At 45.8% G+C, this 14,310-nt stretch overlaps 1 protein-coding gene across 1 annotated transcript in view; it reads right to left on the bottom strand.

Annotated features, from left to right (window-relative positions):
• ptgfrnb (prostaglandin F2 receptor inhibitor b) overlaps positions 1 to 14,310 on the bottom strand; it is a 39,001-nt gene that overhangs the window by 9,218 nt on the left and 15,473 nt on the right. Inside the window, exons 5-9 of the mRNA XM_041871944.2 lie at positions 7,963 to 8,282; positions 7,748 to 7,868; positions 6,038 to 6,257; positions 5,746 to 5,930; positions 4,951 to 5,058 (exon numbers count right to left, since the gene is read on the bottom strand). Of these exons, the coding sequence (XP_041727878.2) occupies positions 4,951 to 5,058; positions 5,746 to 5,930; positions 6,038 to 6,257; positions 7,748 to 7,868; positions 7,963 to 8,282 (954 nt within the window). The remainder of the gene's footprint in view (positions 1 to 4,950; positions 5,059 to 5,745; positions 5,931 to 6,037; positions 6,258 to 7,747; positions 7,869 to 7,962; positions 8,283 to 14,310) is intronic.

Below are 14,310 nucleotides of genomic sequence, written 5' to 3'. Positions count from 1 at the left end.
GGTAGTGCGTTGCTAGGTAACGACGTAAACGATGCCACTTTATATGAACGTGGCCATGTGTATGGGCAGGAGAGGCTCTAACAATGGGAACTCCAAACCACCCGTTGTATAAACACAATTATAACGTCTGCCAGTTGAAACTCATACAGCGCTGTACGGCAGACAGCCTGAGCTCTGACGTCATATATAACATGTTACTGTACAGCCCCTGCGATCCAATTGAGGCGCTCATCAATGACCAAATCTGCCATTTTCAACCCGTATATGGGATGACAGGGGCTGTGAGTGTAAAGGGTTAATAGTTTGGTAGCTGGGCCTTTTATATTGAATCGAAAGTAGGGTGTTTCTATGGAGCCACTCAGGATATCCTTTCAGATAGGAACTAAGTTATAAAGCTTTATAAATCCACTGTTTGCCTCCTTTGACATTGAATACAATTATAGCAAAGGACAGGGAGCGAGAACATGAAGATATTGAAATAATAACACATCCCTGGAGCTGTATGAACATCCATTACAATACCCAAATAGAAGATATCTAAAGAGGAATTGAGGTGAACGCCACACCTTAGAGAAACAAATAGAAGGTATGTAACGGGTCTTCTTCAGTGGAGGTATGGCTAGGTCATAGATCAGGCTATTCCCCTGAGCTTTGGTTTCAAGTGCCAAGACCCCCTGTACCAGGCACTGCAGATAACATTCTCTCACTTACATGCACACACATGCTTGCGAGCACACACACACACACACACTGCCTCAGATTGGACCCAGCTGTTCCAGTGTACTGTAATTCCTCTCATATGCTGCTCTTTGAACCACACGCGTAACAACAATAACCGAGACGGCAAAACAAATACATCATCATCACCAGTGTTCCCATTAACAAGCTTGATCCCACCACAACACAACCGTATGCTGCAAGATTCCTTCCACACTTTACAGTCTCCCACTAGCCCCTTTATCTTCCTCCTCCTCCATCCTCCTCCTCCCGTCTCATCAACACCAGGACCCACTGAGGAGAAATAAAACTAGAATGTCTGCACATCGAAATGAATGGAATAAAATACATTTGATTGTTTCATTCCATGTATTGGTCCCCAGAGGGGGGAGTGAGTTAGTTTTTCCAGCAGCAGCAGAAGGTAAAGACCAACAGTGGTAGAGACACTACAGGCATCCAGAACACAGACCTCAACAGGGATACTGCCACTGATGTCTGCTAGAACAAAGTCTATTACATGTGGGCCATAAAACACCGCTACAACACAACACACCACACAGGAATACTAAACACTGCATGGACCTCGTAGAATCACAACGAGCAGAACAGCCATTCCAATTACGAGCAACGGGCCATGTCCGACGAGCGGCGGCCATATTGGGTGTCTCATTTGGAATTGATGCCAACAAGACACGACATTGCATACATTCTATTGTGTCGCCATATTTGGGTGGAATGTGAAAAATAGAGTAGACCTTAGAGTTATGGGCTGACCTAAAGATACATATCCATGACACACAACCCATGTCTGTTCTGTTGTGCTACCCATTCTATTTCTATGCTCAAGCTGTCCTCCCCTTTATTACCAGACTTAATGGCCTGAGTGAGTCTCTTTCCCCACTCCAGTGAGTTAGACTGTTCTCTCTTCACCACTCCTTTAGGAGATCTCTCCAGTCTCTTCTCCCTGTGAGTGGGTAATGGACCATGGAATAGAGCTATTAATTACTGGCTGGAGAGGAGAGGAGAAGAGAACAGGTTTAGCAGGCTAGTTTGATTCTGTGGGACAGGCTAGGAGAGAACAGGGTTAGCAGGCTAGGAGAGAACAGGGTTAGCAGGCTAGTTTGATTCTGTGGGACATGCTAGGAGTAAACAGGGTTAGCAGGCTAGTTTGATTCTGTGGGACAGGCTAGGAGAGAACAGGGTTAGCAGGCTAGGAGAGAACAGGGTTAGCAGGCTAGTTTGATTCTGTGGGACATGCTAGGAGTAAACAGGGTTAGCAGGCTAGTTTGATTCTGTGGGACAGGCTAGGAGAGAACAGGGTTAGCAGGCTAGTTTGGTTCTGTGGGGCAGGCTAGGCGAGAACAGGGTTAGCAGGCTAGTTTGGTTCTGTGGGGCAGGCTAGGCGAGAACAGGGTTAGCAGGCTAGTTTGATACTGTGGGGCAGGCTAGGAGAGAACAGGGTTAGCAGGCTAGTTTGGTTCTGTGGGGCAGGCTAGGCGAGAACAGAGTTAGCAGGCTAGTTTGATACTGTGGGGCAGGCTAGGAGAGTACAGGGTTAGCAGGCTAGTTTGATTCTGTGGGGCAGGCTAGGAGAGAACAGGGTTAGCAGGCTAGTTTGATACTGTGGGGCAGGCTAGGAGAGAACAGGGTTAGCAGGCTAGTTTGGTTCTGTGGGGCAGGCTAGGAGAGTACAGGGTTAGCAGGCTAGTTTGATTCTGTGGGGCAGGCTAGGAGAGAACAGGGTTAAGCAGGCTAGTTTGATACTGTGGGGCAGGCTAGGAGAGGAGATGGAGACTAGACAGTGAACTACTGTAATCTTAAAGGATGGTTCAATCCTAGTCTGACGTTTTCATGCTTCTTTAGTGGGCTTAAAGTACTGGGCCGAGTCCATATTCCACTCCATACAATTTTATGTTCCATCTTTCTCTTGATCTTAACCTTCTTTTGTCCTTTTTATGTTTTGTCCTCTCACGGCGGCTACTAGCACAAGCAGGGACAAAGTCTTCAGTTTCTCCCCTAAGGAAACAGACACTCTGTACTCTGGGTACAGAGACACGACAGCATCTGAGAAAAACCGCTGTTGCTCGTCAGCTCTGACTGCTGCCACGCCACGCAAAACAAACACATAACTCTTTGATGACAACATCCTAGTGTCCCAACCACTCACACTCAAGGACACACTTCTATCCATTTCCTGTGCATTCTACACATTTGCTGTGCATTCCTTGCGTTGTGAACATCTGACGTCTCCCGTTAGTCTTGGTCAACAGGCATCAACACGCCAGGCCAACGGCTAGCTAGCTTTCTCAACTGCATCAGTTCACAAGTGCAACATTCCCACCAACACACATGCAGTCTGTCGGTCTCACACAATCACCACACCGGCTGTGTCCTAATGGTCTAATATATATTTATTTCCTTGATGGCCACTGATCTGAAAAGGTCATGATGATAAACCAAGAGAAATGGTTTAAATCCATCTGTCCAGTCATATCAGCTAGGAAAGGAAACGGGAAAAGGAAACAAGGAAAGGAGGCCGTTTGTGTCATCTTATGGTCTCTCTGTGACGCTAGGTCTTGTGGGTAGGCCCATTCCGGAGCTGCGTAGGAACGGGATTATCCTGCTCAGACTTGTTCCTGCGCTGTAAATGTTGTATATAGGGTATCACTGTCGATTACTCAACATTTACACCAAACCATCAGTCACATCATGTACCATCCAGTCCCTCTCCTTTCTCTCTGCTATTCTTCTAGACTGTTCCCCAAGTCTATCTAACACTTGGTTTCATGTTGTATTGTTGGCAGTTTTACAGCACCTCACATATCCTACATTAACAGCATTAATATGGGGATTAAATATGCCCCACCCCTGTAATAGGACACAGAATAAATAGGGTGTGTGTGTGTGTGTGTGTGTGTGTGTGTGCGCGCTAAGACAGCAATAAAAGTTGGGTAACACCATCCGGTGCATGACTAAACGACAGCACACTCACTTGAATGTAAGAAGACATACGTGTGAGTTTAGGACACCGCAGACGGCAGGGTTGGGCAATACCGTATCAGTCGGCACATGACTAAATGAAACAAACCACTGCCACACCTTAAGGAAACGAGATGCATCTGTTTTAGTATCAGTTGGATTAGTCGTAACAATTTGGCTTGAATAGTGCGTCACAAGACCCATTTTGAGGCATCATGACCAAGACAATAAGAGTAGCTCAGTAATACCATTCCCCTGCAGCCTTCCAGCTGTCTCCCTGTAGGTAACTAACTGCTATGTTCTTCCATCAGGAAAAGAAGCTGCAACTGCCCATAAAATTACCACGACATTCCATTACGTTCTCTGATATGCATGTGAATAACAGAAAGGCGTGTGTGAGAGACTGTGTGTATGCATGTGAATACATGCACACACACCAACAGCTGAGGTTCTGAAAAATGACACTTTTTTCCCCCTCTTGCGTAATCGCATTATCACATTCAGACAAACACACACACACACACACACACAGCTGCTGAGCAGAATTCTGTTCTGATCTGACTGCTCTCTGTTGTGTTAGACTGGACTGTAGAACATAGAAAGATAATATCAGAGAGAGCGAGCGAGAGACACAGCGAGCGAGAGACACAGCGAGCGAGAGACACAGCGAGCGAGAGAGAGCGAGCGACACAGCGAGTGAGAGACACAGCGAGCGAGAGAGAGCGAGCGAGCGACACAGCGAGCGAGAGACACAGCGAGCGAGAGACACAGCGAGCGAGAGACACAGCGAGCGAGAGACACAGCGAGCGAGAGACACAGCGAGCGAGAGACACAGCGAGCGAGAGACACAGCGAGCGAGAGACACAGCGAGCGAGAGACACAGCGAGCGAGAGACACAGCGAGCGAGAGACACACAGAGAGAGAGAGAGATTTATGTAATCTAATGGCTGAGAGAGGGAGGGAGAGGAAGACAAAGTGAGAGAGAGAGAGTTGATAAGAGAGAGAATGAGACAGAGCAACTTCCAATAAGAGGTCATACTGCACTCCTCCCTGAGCAGGGAGAACGGGATAGATTGAGTGCAGAAAGAACAGTGTGATAAGAGGCAGGATGAGGACAGGAGGAAGGGAGGAGAGGATGTGGGAAGGATGGAGAGATGTGAACAGGAGAGCTGATAAGAAACTAATGAACTCTGTCTCAACACTGGAAGGTTGTGATCCAGCCATCACCTGATGAGAGTGTGTGATGTCTCCTACCTGACTTGGGGGATGCTCCAGAGACGCTCAGGGCACACACCAACTTGCCGGTCTCCCAGGGATACAGAGTGGTGGTGTCAGAGCGGATGGCCACGGCGAACGAGGGGCCTACAGGAAGGAACACACACAGGTTAGAGGTCAGGGGTTACATTCACTGTGCTTACACCCCTAACACCCTTTAATACACAGTCCAACATGGTCCTTCACCCGGTCTTTCAAAGGTGCTCATCCAAATAACTCTGTCTCCTCTAACACATGTCCAACACGCCCACACACACACACAAAGAGAGCCAGTGATACGGATCCTTGCGGCTTCTAACTGATTTGTCCAGGAGAGATTTGCTATGGGTTGCCACTTTGAAGCTTCCACCCCACAGAGAGGAAGAAGGGCCTAGCGGTTAGGAGCGTTGGACCAGTAACAGAAAGGTTGCTGGTTCGAATCTGCCAATGTGCCCTTGAGCAAGGCACTTAACTCTAATTGCTCCTCTAAGACACTCTGTATTAGAGTGTCTGCTAAATGACAAATGTAAACGTAAGCGAGAGCGTGTGTCTTTCCACAGTGAGAGAGAGAACACGAGGAGTCTACCTCCCCAGAGACAGTAGTAGGGGTTTCAATAACTATTCACACCCCTCTACCACTAAGATCAAACACAGCCAACTAGGCCAATGCAGGGAATGTGTGAGAGTATATTTTGAGTTCATGTGTATCCTTCAGTAAAAGACTAGTGGGTATAGACACAGTAGATATGACTATGTAACTCAGTGGTGGTCAGGGTGTGTGTTCCATCCTCGTACCAGTCTCCTGGAAGTTGATCTGGACCTTGTTGGACTTGGCGCTGACAGCTTTGGTCCAGGCCTGGCCTGGTTGTTTGGTCCAGGTGGTGATGTCACACCAGTAGAAGCCCCGGTCAGCCTGCTGCACTCCGGCCAGACGGAAGCAGAACTCAGCCGGACCCGTCTTAGTCAGAACAAGGCTGTCCCTGGGAGCCAGAATCCAGTTTAGTTTCAACATAACTCACTAGTAATGACACCACAACTTAATTCATCTTATGATACATACTGCTCAGTACAGTGTGTGTGTCTCTACCTGCGGTTAGGATCTGTAGCCCCTCCATGCTGTAGTACAGAGTCAGGACTGAGAGAGAGGACAGTTCTGGTGGCAGCATCCACGCTCTCCTGAGTCTGCACCAGCACAGAGTAGCCCGGGTCCTGCAAGTGCTCTTGGGATACGGTACAGCTCATCTCAAAGGTGGCTCCGCCCGCCGCCGCCTCACGCACACGCTTCGCCACGGCGGTTAGAGACGGACCTGGAGGGAGACAGATTAGTCAATCAATAAATCAGTGAGTCAATCAATCAAAGTGTTCATCCTTATCACTTAAAAAAGCTGTCTGGAGCTCAACCAAAATCAAGGACCATGAGAGCAACAGGGATTTGGGTGATAGTGTGGGCCAGGTACCGAGGTAATGGCAAGGGAAGCAGTGCAAGCCATCAAGCTAGAGGCTAGCAGAGTGGTAAGTAAACATCTTGGAGAAAAATCTGGCCTTAATGGCCATGTACTGTTATAATCTCTACCCCGCACAGCCAGAAGGGGACTGGCCACCCCTCAGAGCCTGGTTCCTCTAAATTTCTTCCTAGGTTTCTGCCTTTCTACTGAGTTTTCCCTAGCCACCGTGCTTCTACATCTGCATTGCTTGCTGTTTGGGGTTTTAGGCTGGGTTTCTGTATAGCACTTTGTGACATCTGCTGATGTAAAAAGGGCTTTATAAATAACATTTGATTGATTGATTTGATAGTGAGTAACCAGGACTACAGACAGACAGTAAACAGTCAGACGCTCTGTAACCACAGCTACTGTTCCCTAACAACCAGCAGTCAGTAGTAACCACAGAGACTGAGTGGACAGATCATCAGTAGGAAAGTCTGGACTTCATGAATGGACAATGACACTGACTGAGCGCTGCAGACAGAGACGGACAGAGAGAGTGAGAGACGAAGAGAGCGATTGAGAGAAGAACAGAGAGAGAAGGGGAATCCCAGAGTTGCTGGGAGGACAGAGGAAGACAGTCAAAACTAGAAGAGGGAGAAGAAAAAAAAAAATTATATATATATAAATTATTTTTATATATACACACACACACACTCCCTACGGTATATGCTGATCATATCTCATCGCTATTCAGTAGCTATTACACTAGATCACCATCATCTAATTAGCATTATGGGGTTCACAGAGTTCAGTATGTGTGTGTGCGTGTGTGTGTGTAAAAGGGTTATTTCGTGAGAATCTGGAAGCCGAAGGGCAAATGTTGTGAAGTTATATCAATGAGAACTATTTAGACTCAATCAACAGTGGGAACTAGGACTCATAGCTGTCACTCACACGCCAAACTGACTGACGCCATGGCTGGTGTGTTAGAGACTGATGCATCCGTCTGTGTGTGTGTGTGTGTGTTCTAGGCTTGTGGTGTGCCATGGTACAGGCTTTCCTGTTGTCAGACCTACAGTGGCGCCTCTACATCCACTGCCATGTTTGTTGAGCGGCCAACATGAAAGAAGCCAAGATTACATGGGAATGCTTTCCATCCTCTAGCTTTGACTCCCATTCAGAACACATGTCACTTATTACCTCAAACACATCAAAGAAAACATGTGATGAGAAAACTAATTAGCATAGCAGAATGACAAATGTATTAAATAACATTGCTATATTCAGGTGGTTTCGTCAAAGATAAATAAAAAAGGAGGGAGGAAGGAGAGGAGAGGAAGAGCGAGAGAATGAGTCTCATCACTACTTACGTTTGGATTCCCATCGGACGGTGAGAGGGGGGGTGAGGTACTCTGCTTCCTTCTCCATTCCACCCTGCCTAGAGGGACTCCACGCTGTCACACTGCATGCATACGCCCCCATGTCCACCTCCTGATGACACACACACACACCTTGTTAGCGGCTCTAGCTTCAATACAAACTTGTGTGTCTAACAAATGATTGTGCTTTAGGTACACACACACACCTGTGTGCGTAGGAAGCGGAGCTTGAATGTATCCGGCTCTACTCGGGTCAGAACGATGGCACCAGACTCCAACCTGTCACGGTACAGCGTCCCAGACTTCAGGTTGCCGTGGGCATCCAGGGAACCAATGGGGAGGGTGGTCTGTGTGGTTGTCGGGCGGTCGCCGGGTGGACCAGGAAGTGGTGTGTACTCCCAGGCCACGCCCAGTCGGCCCCCTGCAAGGAGGTGGATGATGTTGGTCACATGACACGCCAGCTCTATGAGGTCACCTGTGACCTGCGGGGTCGACGAGGGGGTAAGGGTCACGGCGAAACTAGGCTCTGGAGGAAGGGACAGAAAGATGGAGGGGAGGAAAGAAGAACAGAGAGAGAGAAACATCAATAAAACAGACACTAAATGTCAATAAAGGGACATGGTAAAATAACATCCACCTTAGGGCCAGATTAGTTAGTTATGAACGACTCATCTAGAAGCCACTTCACATCCACTGGGGTAGTGGTGAGCAGAGCTTTTCCCTGTCTGTAGGTGTGAATCCAATGTGTGGTGTGTGTTAGGGATGTGCACAGTTATTCAAATATCCGAACGTGCGTTTGTATTCAAATACTTGTGAGTATTCATTTTTGTGAAAAAAAGTGTTTTCAAGAAGGATGTTTCGAAATTAAAATATCCATGTGACATTGTTACATACAAGGACATACCATTTCAAATTATGAATTTAATTAAACAAACTTCAACGTAGATTTTATGACATGCGCCCCATAAAAATAATTATATAAATGTATATTTAATAAATACTGGTAGCCGACCAGTAGCCTTCTCCTGTGTAGCTTGTTTATCATGTTGGCCAATCAAACGACAAAGAGGCTCAGTGTGTAGCAAGTGGAGTGAAAGTTCACTAATGCAATGAAAGACGGAATAAAATTACAGAATTAAAAGTTAACAAAAAATGAGAAGAAGGTGTAGGCTACAACGAGCAACCAACAGGTCGCCTGTTTTATCTGAATGGTGTTGGGGAGAAAGCGCAGCATGTGGCCTCAAATAGCCTAGCTAGCTAAAGCTGGCTAGCTAGCTTCTCTAGGCTCCTCCAGTCAAGACAGGCACTGTTATATGGGATAATAAATTGTGGCTGCTACAAGTTAGCTAGTCTTGGCTGTAGTCGCGTTGCCTTGGCTACTTGTCGTCTCGCTAGCGCCCATCTCACAAGCCTCTCCGCAGAGCAATAGAGCACCAGCCTCTCTCCCTCCAGCAGCAGTGCTCAGGTTAAAAACGTATGTTAAAATATATATTTTTACAAATAACAAGTATTTAGAATATCCAGATATCCAACAAAAATTAATGATACTATTCGAATAGTGAAATGATTTAGAAACCCCATTCTTAGTGTGTGAGCGCGCAATGGGGCAATCTGACTTCTCAAACACTCACACGGGCACACAGTGGATCAGTGTGAAACGACTGAGGCTTACACACACACACAGTGTATCAGTGTTAAGCGTCAGTGGCAGAGTGTGTGGGGTCTCTGTAGGTGATGGAGCTGATATCTCAGTCAGACCTCTAGTCTACAGATTGGCCCTTTACGCGCCAATGAACAGTGAACACACACATACCTTCCTTGCTCTTGATTAGTGTGTGTGTGTTCGTGGGTTTGTCGTGTCATTTGGACATCACAGGGGCTGAATCATGCACTGTCACCATCTGCTACACTGCTGTGAGGATCATCACACGCTCATCTGCGAAAATCCTCCTTACTTCCTTTGTGCCCATTGCTCCTCTCTCATCCCCCTCCTATCACTAACACACACACAGTAGCTTATTAATAGACCAAAGGAAGACTCACACCGCAGAACGACTCAAATTTCCTGCTAATGGCCTACAAATAGAACGAAACATACACATAACATTCTTACAAAACACACGTGCCCACACAAGTACACACACCCTCCCACACACACAAACCCCTACTTCCCCAAGACCGGCTTAACTGAGCCATTATACACAGGACAAGAGCTGTTCCAGGCCGTTTGTTAAGGGAATAGAAAGCTGATCTATACTCCACCCAGTAGAGAACTGACACCAGGCAGTGTAGAACACTACTCACCTCTGATAAAGGTGATAATGACCCTCAAAACACTAATGCACATTTTAAAACCCAACAACACGACTAGGTTTCCATTAGCCTGGCTGTGGTTCCCAACTGGTTGGTATGGACCATAGAGATGTAGAATATGAAATGAAATACATACGGAAAGTATTCAGACCCTTTCACTTTTTCCACATTTTGTTACAGCCCTTATTCTAAAATGGATTTAAAAATAATAATCAACAGCAATCAACACACATAACCGCATAATTACAAAGCAAAGACGTTTTTGCAAATTTATAATTTTTAAAAACAGAAATACCTTACTTACATAAGTATTCAGACCTTTTGCTATGAGACTTGAAATTGAGCTCAGGTACATCCTGTTTCCATTGATCATCCTTGAGATGTTTCTACAACTTCATTGGAGTCCACCTGTGGTAAATTCAATTGATTGGACATGATTTGGAAAGGCACACACCTGTCTATATAAGGTCCCACTGTTGACAGTGCATGTCAGAGCAAAAACCAAGCCATGAGGTTGAAGGAATTGTCCGTAGAGCGCCAAGACAGGATTGTGTAAAGGCACAGATCTGAGGAAGGGTACCAAAAAATGTCTGCAGCATTGAAGGTCCCAAGAACACAGTGGCCTCCATCATTCTTAAATGGAAGAAGTTTGGAACCACCAAGATTCTTCCTAGAGCTGGCCGACCGGCCAAACTGAGCAATCGGGGGAGAAGGACCTTGGTCAGGGAGGAGACCAAGAACCCGATGGTCACTCTGACAGAGCTCCAGAGTTCCTCTGTGGAGATGGGAGAACCTTCCAGAAAGACAACCATCTCTGCAGCACTCCACCAATCAGGCCTTTATGGTAGAGTGACCAGACGGAAGACACCTAAAGACTCTCAGACCATGAGAAACAAGATTCTCTGGTCTGATGAAACCAAGATTGAACTTTTTGGCCTGAATGCCAAGCGTCACTTCTGGAGGAAACCTGGCACCATCCCTACGGTGAGGCATGGTGGCGGCAGCAGCATGCTGTGGGGATGTTTTTCAGCGGCAGGGACTGGGAGACTAGTCAGGATCGAGGCAAAGACGAACGGAGCAAAATACAGAGAGATCCTTGATGAAAACCTGCTCCAGAGCGTTCACCTTCCAACAGGACAACGACCCTAAGCACACAGCCAAGACAACGCAGGAGTGACTTCGGGAAAAGTCTCAGAATGTCCTTGAGTGGCCCAGCCAGAGCCCGGACTTGAACCCGATCTAAAATCTTTGGAGACCTGAAAATAGCTGTGCAGCAACACTCCCCATCTAACACAGAGCTTGAGAGGATCTGCAGAGAAGAATGGGAGAAACTCCGCAAATACAGGTGTGCCAAGCTTGTAGTGTCATACCCAAGAAGACACAAGGCTGTAATCGCTGCCAAAGGTGCGTCAAAGTACTAAGTAAAAGGGTCTGAATACTTACGTAAATGTGATTTCAGTTTTTTATAAATTATCAAAAATTTGTACAAACCTGTTTTTGCTTTGTCATTATGGGGTATTGCATGTAGATTGATGAGCGGAAAAAAAACGATTTAATAAATTTTTGAATAAGGCTGTAACGTACCAAAATGTAGAAAAAGTCAAGGGGTCTGAACACTTTCCGAAGGCCCTGTATATGCATGTAATTATATGGAACTACTGCTGGGTTGTGGTTAGACTGGATGGAAGTTTTGTTTACTTGAAAGGCCGTATTGAAAACAGACAGTTTGGGTATAACCTAGAGCAGCATAGGGGTTGACTACCACTGGTCTACAGACTCCACATTCAGGATGTTGTGCTTTTTTGCCTGCCTTGTTAAGAGTGTGACATATAAATAAATAAAAATACAAGCACAAAAACAGACACTTGGGAGGACATTTCAATTGATTAAAAGCTCTGATAAAACCAGTTTGTGTTGCAATTGATTTGGATCAGACCGGTCTTCGGGTTGTGTGAGCAGGGGCAAGCTGAAGCAGTGTTAACTGCCAGATATCTCTGGGGAGGTGTGTGTGTGTGAGACTCACTGTTAACACAGGTCTAGAGTGTCAACGGTAAACACAGTCTGGCCTCTGAAATAGGTCATCCAATCTTAGTACTATTGTGACAAAGTTCAGGTAAGAACATAAAATGTGTTGTACTTTGACCTCGTACAGTAAGGGAACAATATACTTCAGCCACCATGTTTCCCTAGGAGCTAAAAGAGCGTGACACAGAACGTGACATTTGAGTGTGTCGAGTTCCGCGCCGTTTTCATGCGGTCTGGCGTGTTACCATAGAGATACCATCCGTTTATAACAGACAGGAACTACCTGACAATCTCAACTCTAGAGACGCTTGCTAACTTACTAATGTACTTGAGTTCACCTTGACTACCACACAAACCAGATGTAACTAACAAAATTCTGTATATTTCATGAAAATAGTTAGACATTGGTGCCATAAATAATAAACACACTCAAGCGTAAGTGTCTGCACGCACACCTAATATAGTTTGTGTGTCACACACACACCCTGTGCAACTCAAAACGCCAAGGGAAGATTTAATTATTTGGACAGAGCAAGCAGGTGTTCTGTCTGGAGTGAGGATAGATAGATGGAGAGATAAAAAGAGAAAAAGGGAGTATGCATGTTCCATGGTATGTTCTCTGAGGACCCTCTCCACTGCCAAGAAGCTCTGGCCTTCATCGGAGGGTCTCTGGTTTCACTGGGGTGTTTGAGCGTGTGTGTGTGTGTGTGTGTGAACCAGATATGACCCAGAGCGCATTCCTCCACCGGGTCAACACCATCTTTTCCTCCGCTCCCTCCTTCGTGCTTCCCCCATACCTCTTCCTCAGCAGAAAGCAGCCACTGAGCGTTCTGAAGCCTGAGTCAGACATAATAATAATAATAATAATAATAATAATAATATGCCATTTAGCAGACGCTTTTATCCAAAGCGACTTACACAGTCATGTGTGCATACATTTTTACGTATGGGTGGTCCCGGGGATCGAACCCACTACCCTGGCGTTACAAGCGCCATGCTCTACCAATTGAGCTACAGAGGACCACCAGACATGAAGAAGATATGGTGAGAGAACCAGTGGTGCCATTTATGATGAGGGAGGATGATAATTTATGAGCATGGCACCTTATTTTCTATTCCAGCATATTGGATAACTGTCATTCATATTCCATTCACCCAGCTCAATGTAACATCGACAGGTTTAGGCTACTACATGATACTCTTACATTTTCCCTATACCCTTCATGAGCTTGCTACAACCTAGCCTATGAATTAAAATGTATAACATAGGCGCACAGGTCGAGAAGATTTTTAGTAATCAAGGTGACAGACAGTGACACATTCAATACCACCTTCCACACTCTTGCCTGCATCTAGCTGATGTAGGGTGTAATCATTAGTCCAACAGTTGCAAATGCAAGTTTCTCTTGGACAAATTCAGGTATGTTTATCCTGTTTCGTTTGCTTCCGTTTAAGAAACATTTTTCAACAGATTCAGCGGAATGAATACACCCCTGATCACACGCATACACTTCACTTTCATAGCAGCCACATAAAAACAGCATGATCACTTTGCTTGTTGTATACACACACACACACACACACACACACACACCTCCTTCTCGCAACTATCTACACTCACCTTTTCCCTTCGCTTGTGGACCTTAGTGCACAACACATCAGCTGTATGTGACCAGGTGAAAAAAAACTTTCCAAGCCAAACCTTCATATGATAACCGCTACAAACAGCCTACATTGTTGTCACGTCATAGTCAACATAGCTACTAGAACTAATGCTTTAGTAAACCTGCTACAATCATGCAGTACAGTGTACAGTCAGAAAGCAGTTTAGCAGTTACACTAGCGGGCCCTGGTGGCAATAAATCAATAAAAACAAAAGCTTACCTTGACTTGGAAGAGTTCCAGTGTTGGATAGCCATAGCCAGCTAGCTAAAATAGCCTCCCTCTCTGTTTGAGCCAGGTGTTTGAGTAGGCTAAACTAGCTAGCTGCATATAATACATCTCCCTCTCCCTTAATTTTGGAATAAATTAATTTGTTCAAAAACTGTTCAACTATTGTCTCCCTCACTTTGAGTCAACTACTCACCACATTTTATGCACTGCAGTGCTAGCTAGATGTAGCTTATGCTTTCAGTACTAGATTAATTCTCTGATCTTTTGATTGGGTGGACAACATGTCAGTTCATGCTGCAAGAGCGCTGATAGGTTGGAGGACG

Source organism: Coregonus clupeaformis, chromosome 20 (assembly GCF_020615455.1).
Source record: "Coregonus clupeaformis isolate EN_2021a chromosome 20, ASM2061545v1, whole genome shotgun sequence".
In the NCBI taxonomy this organism is placed as follows: Eukaryota; Metazoa; Chordata; class Actinopteri; order Salmoniformes; family Salmonidae; genus Coregonus; species Coregonus clupeaformis.
Note: the sequence above shows the minus strand (reverse complement) of the source record. Positions and strands in the feature narration are given on the sequence as shown.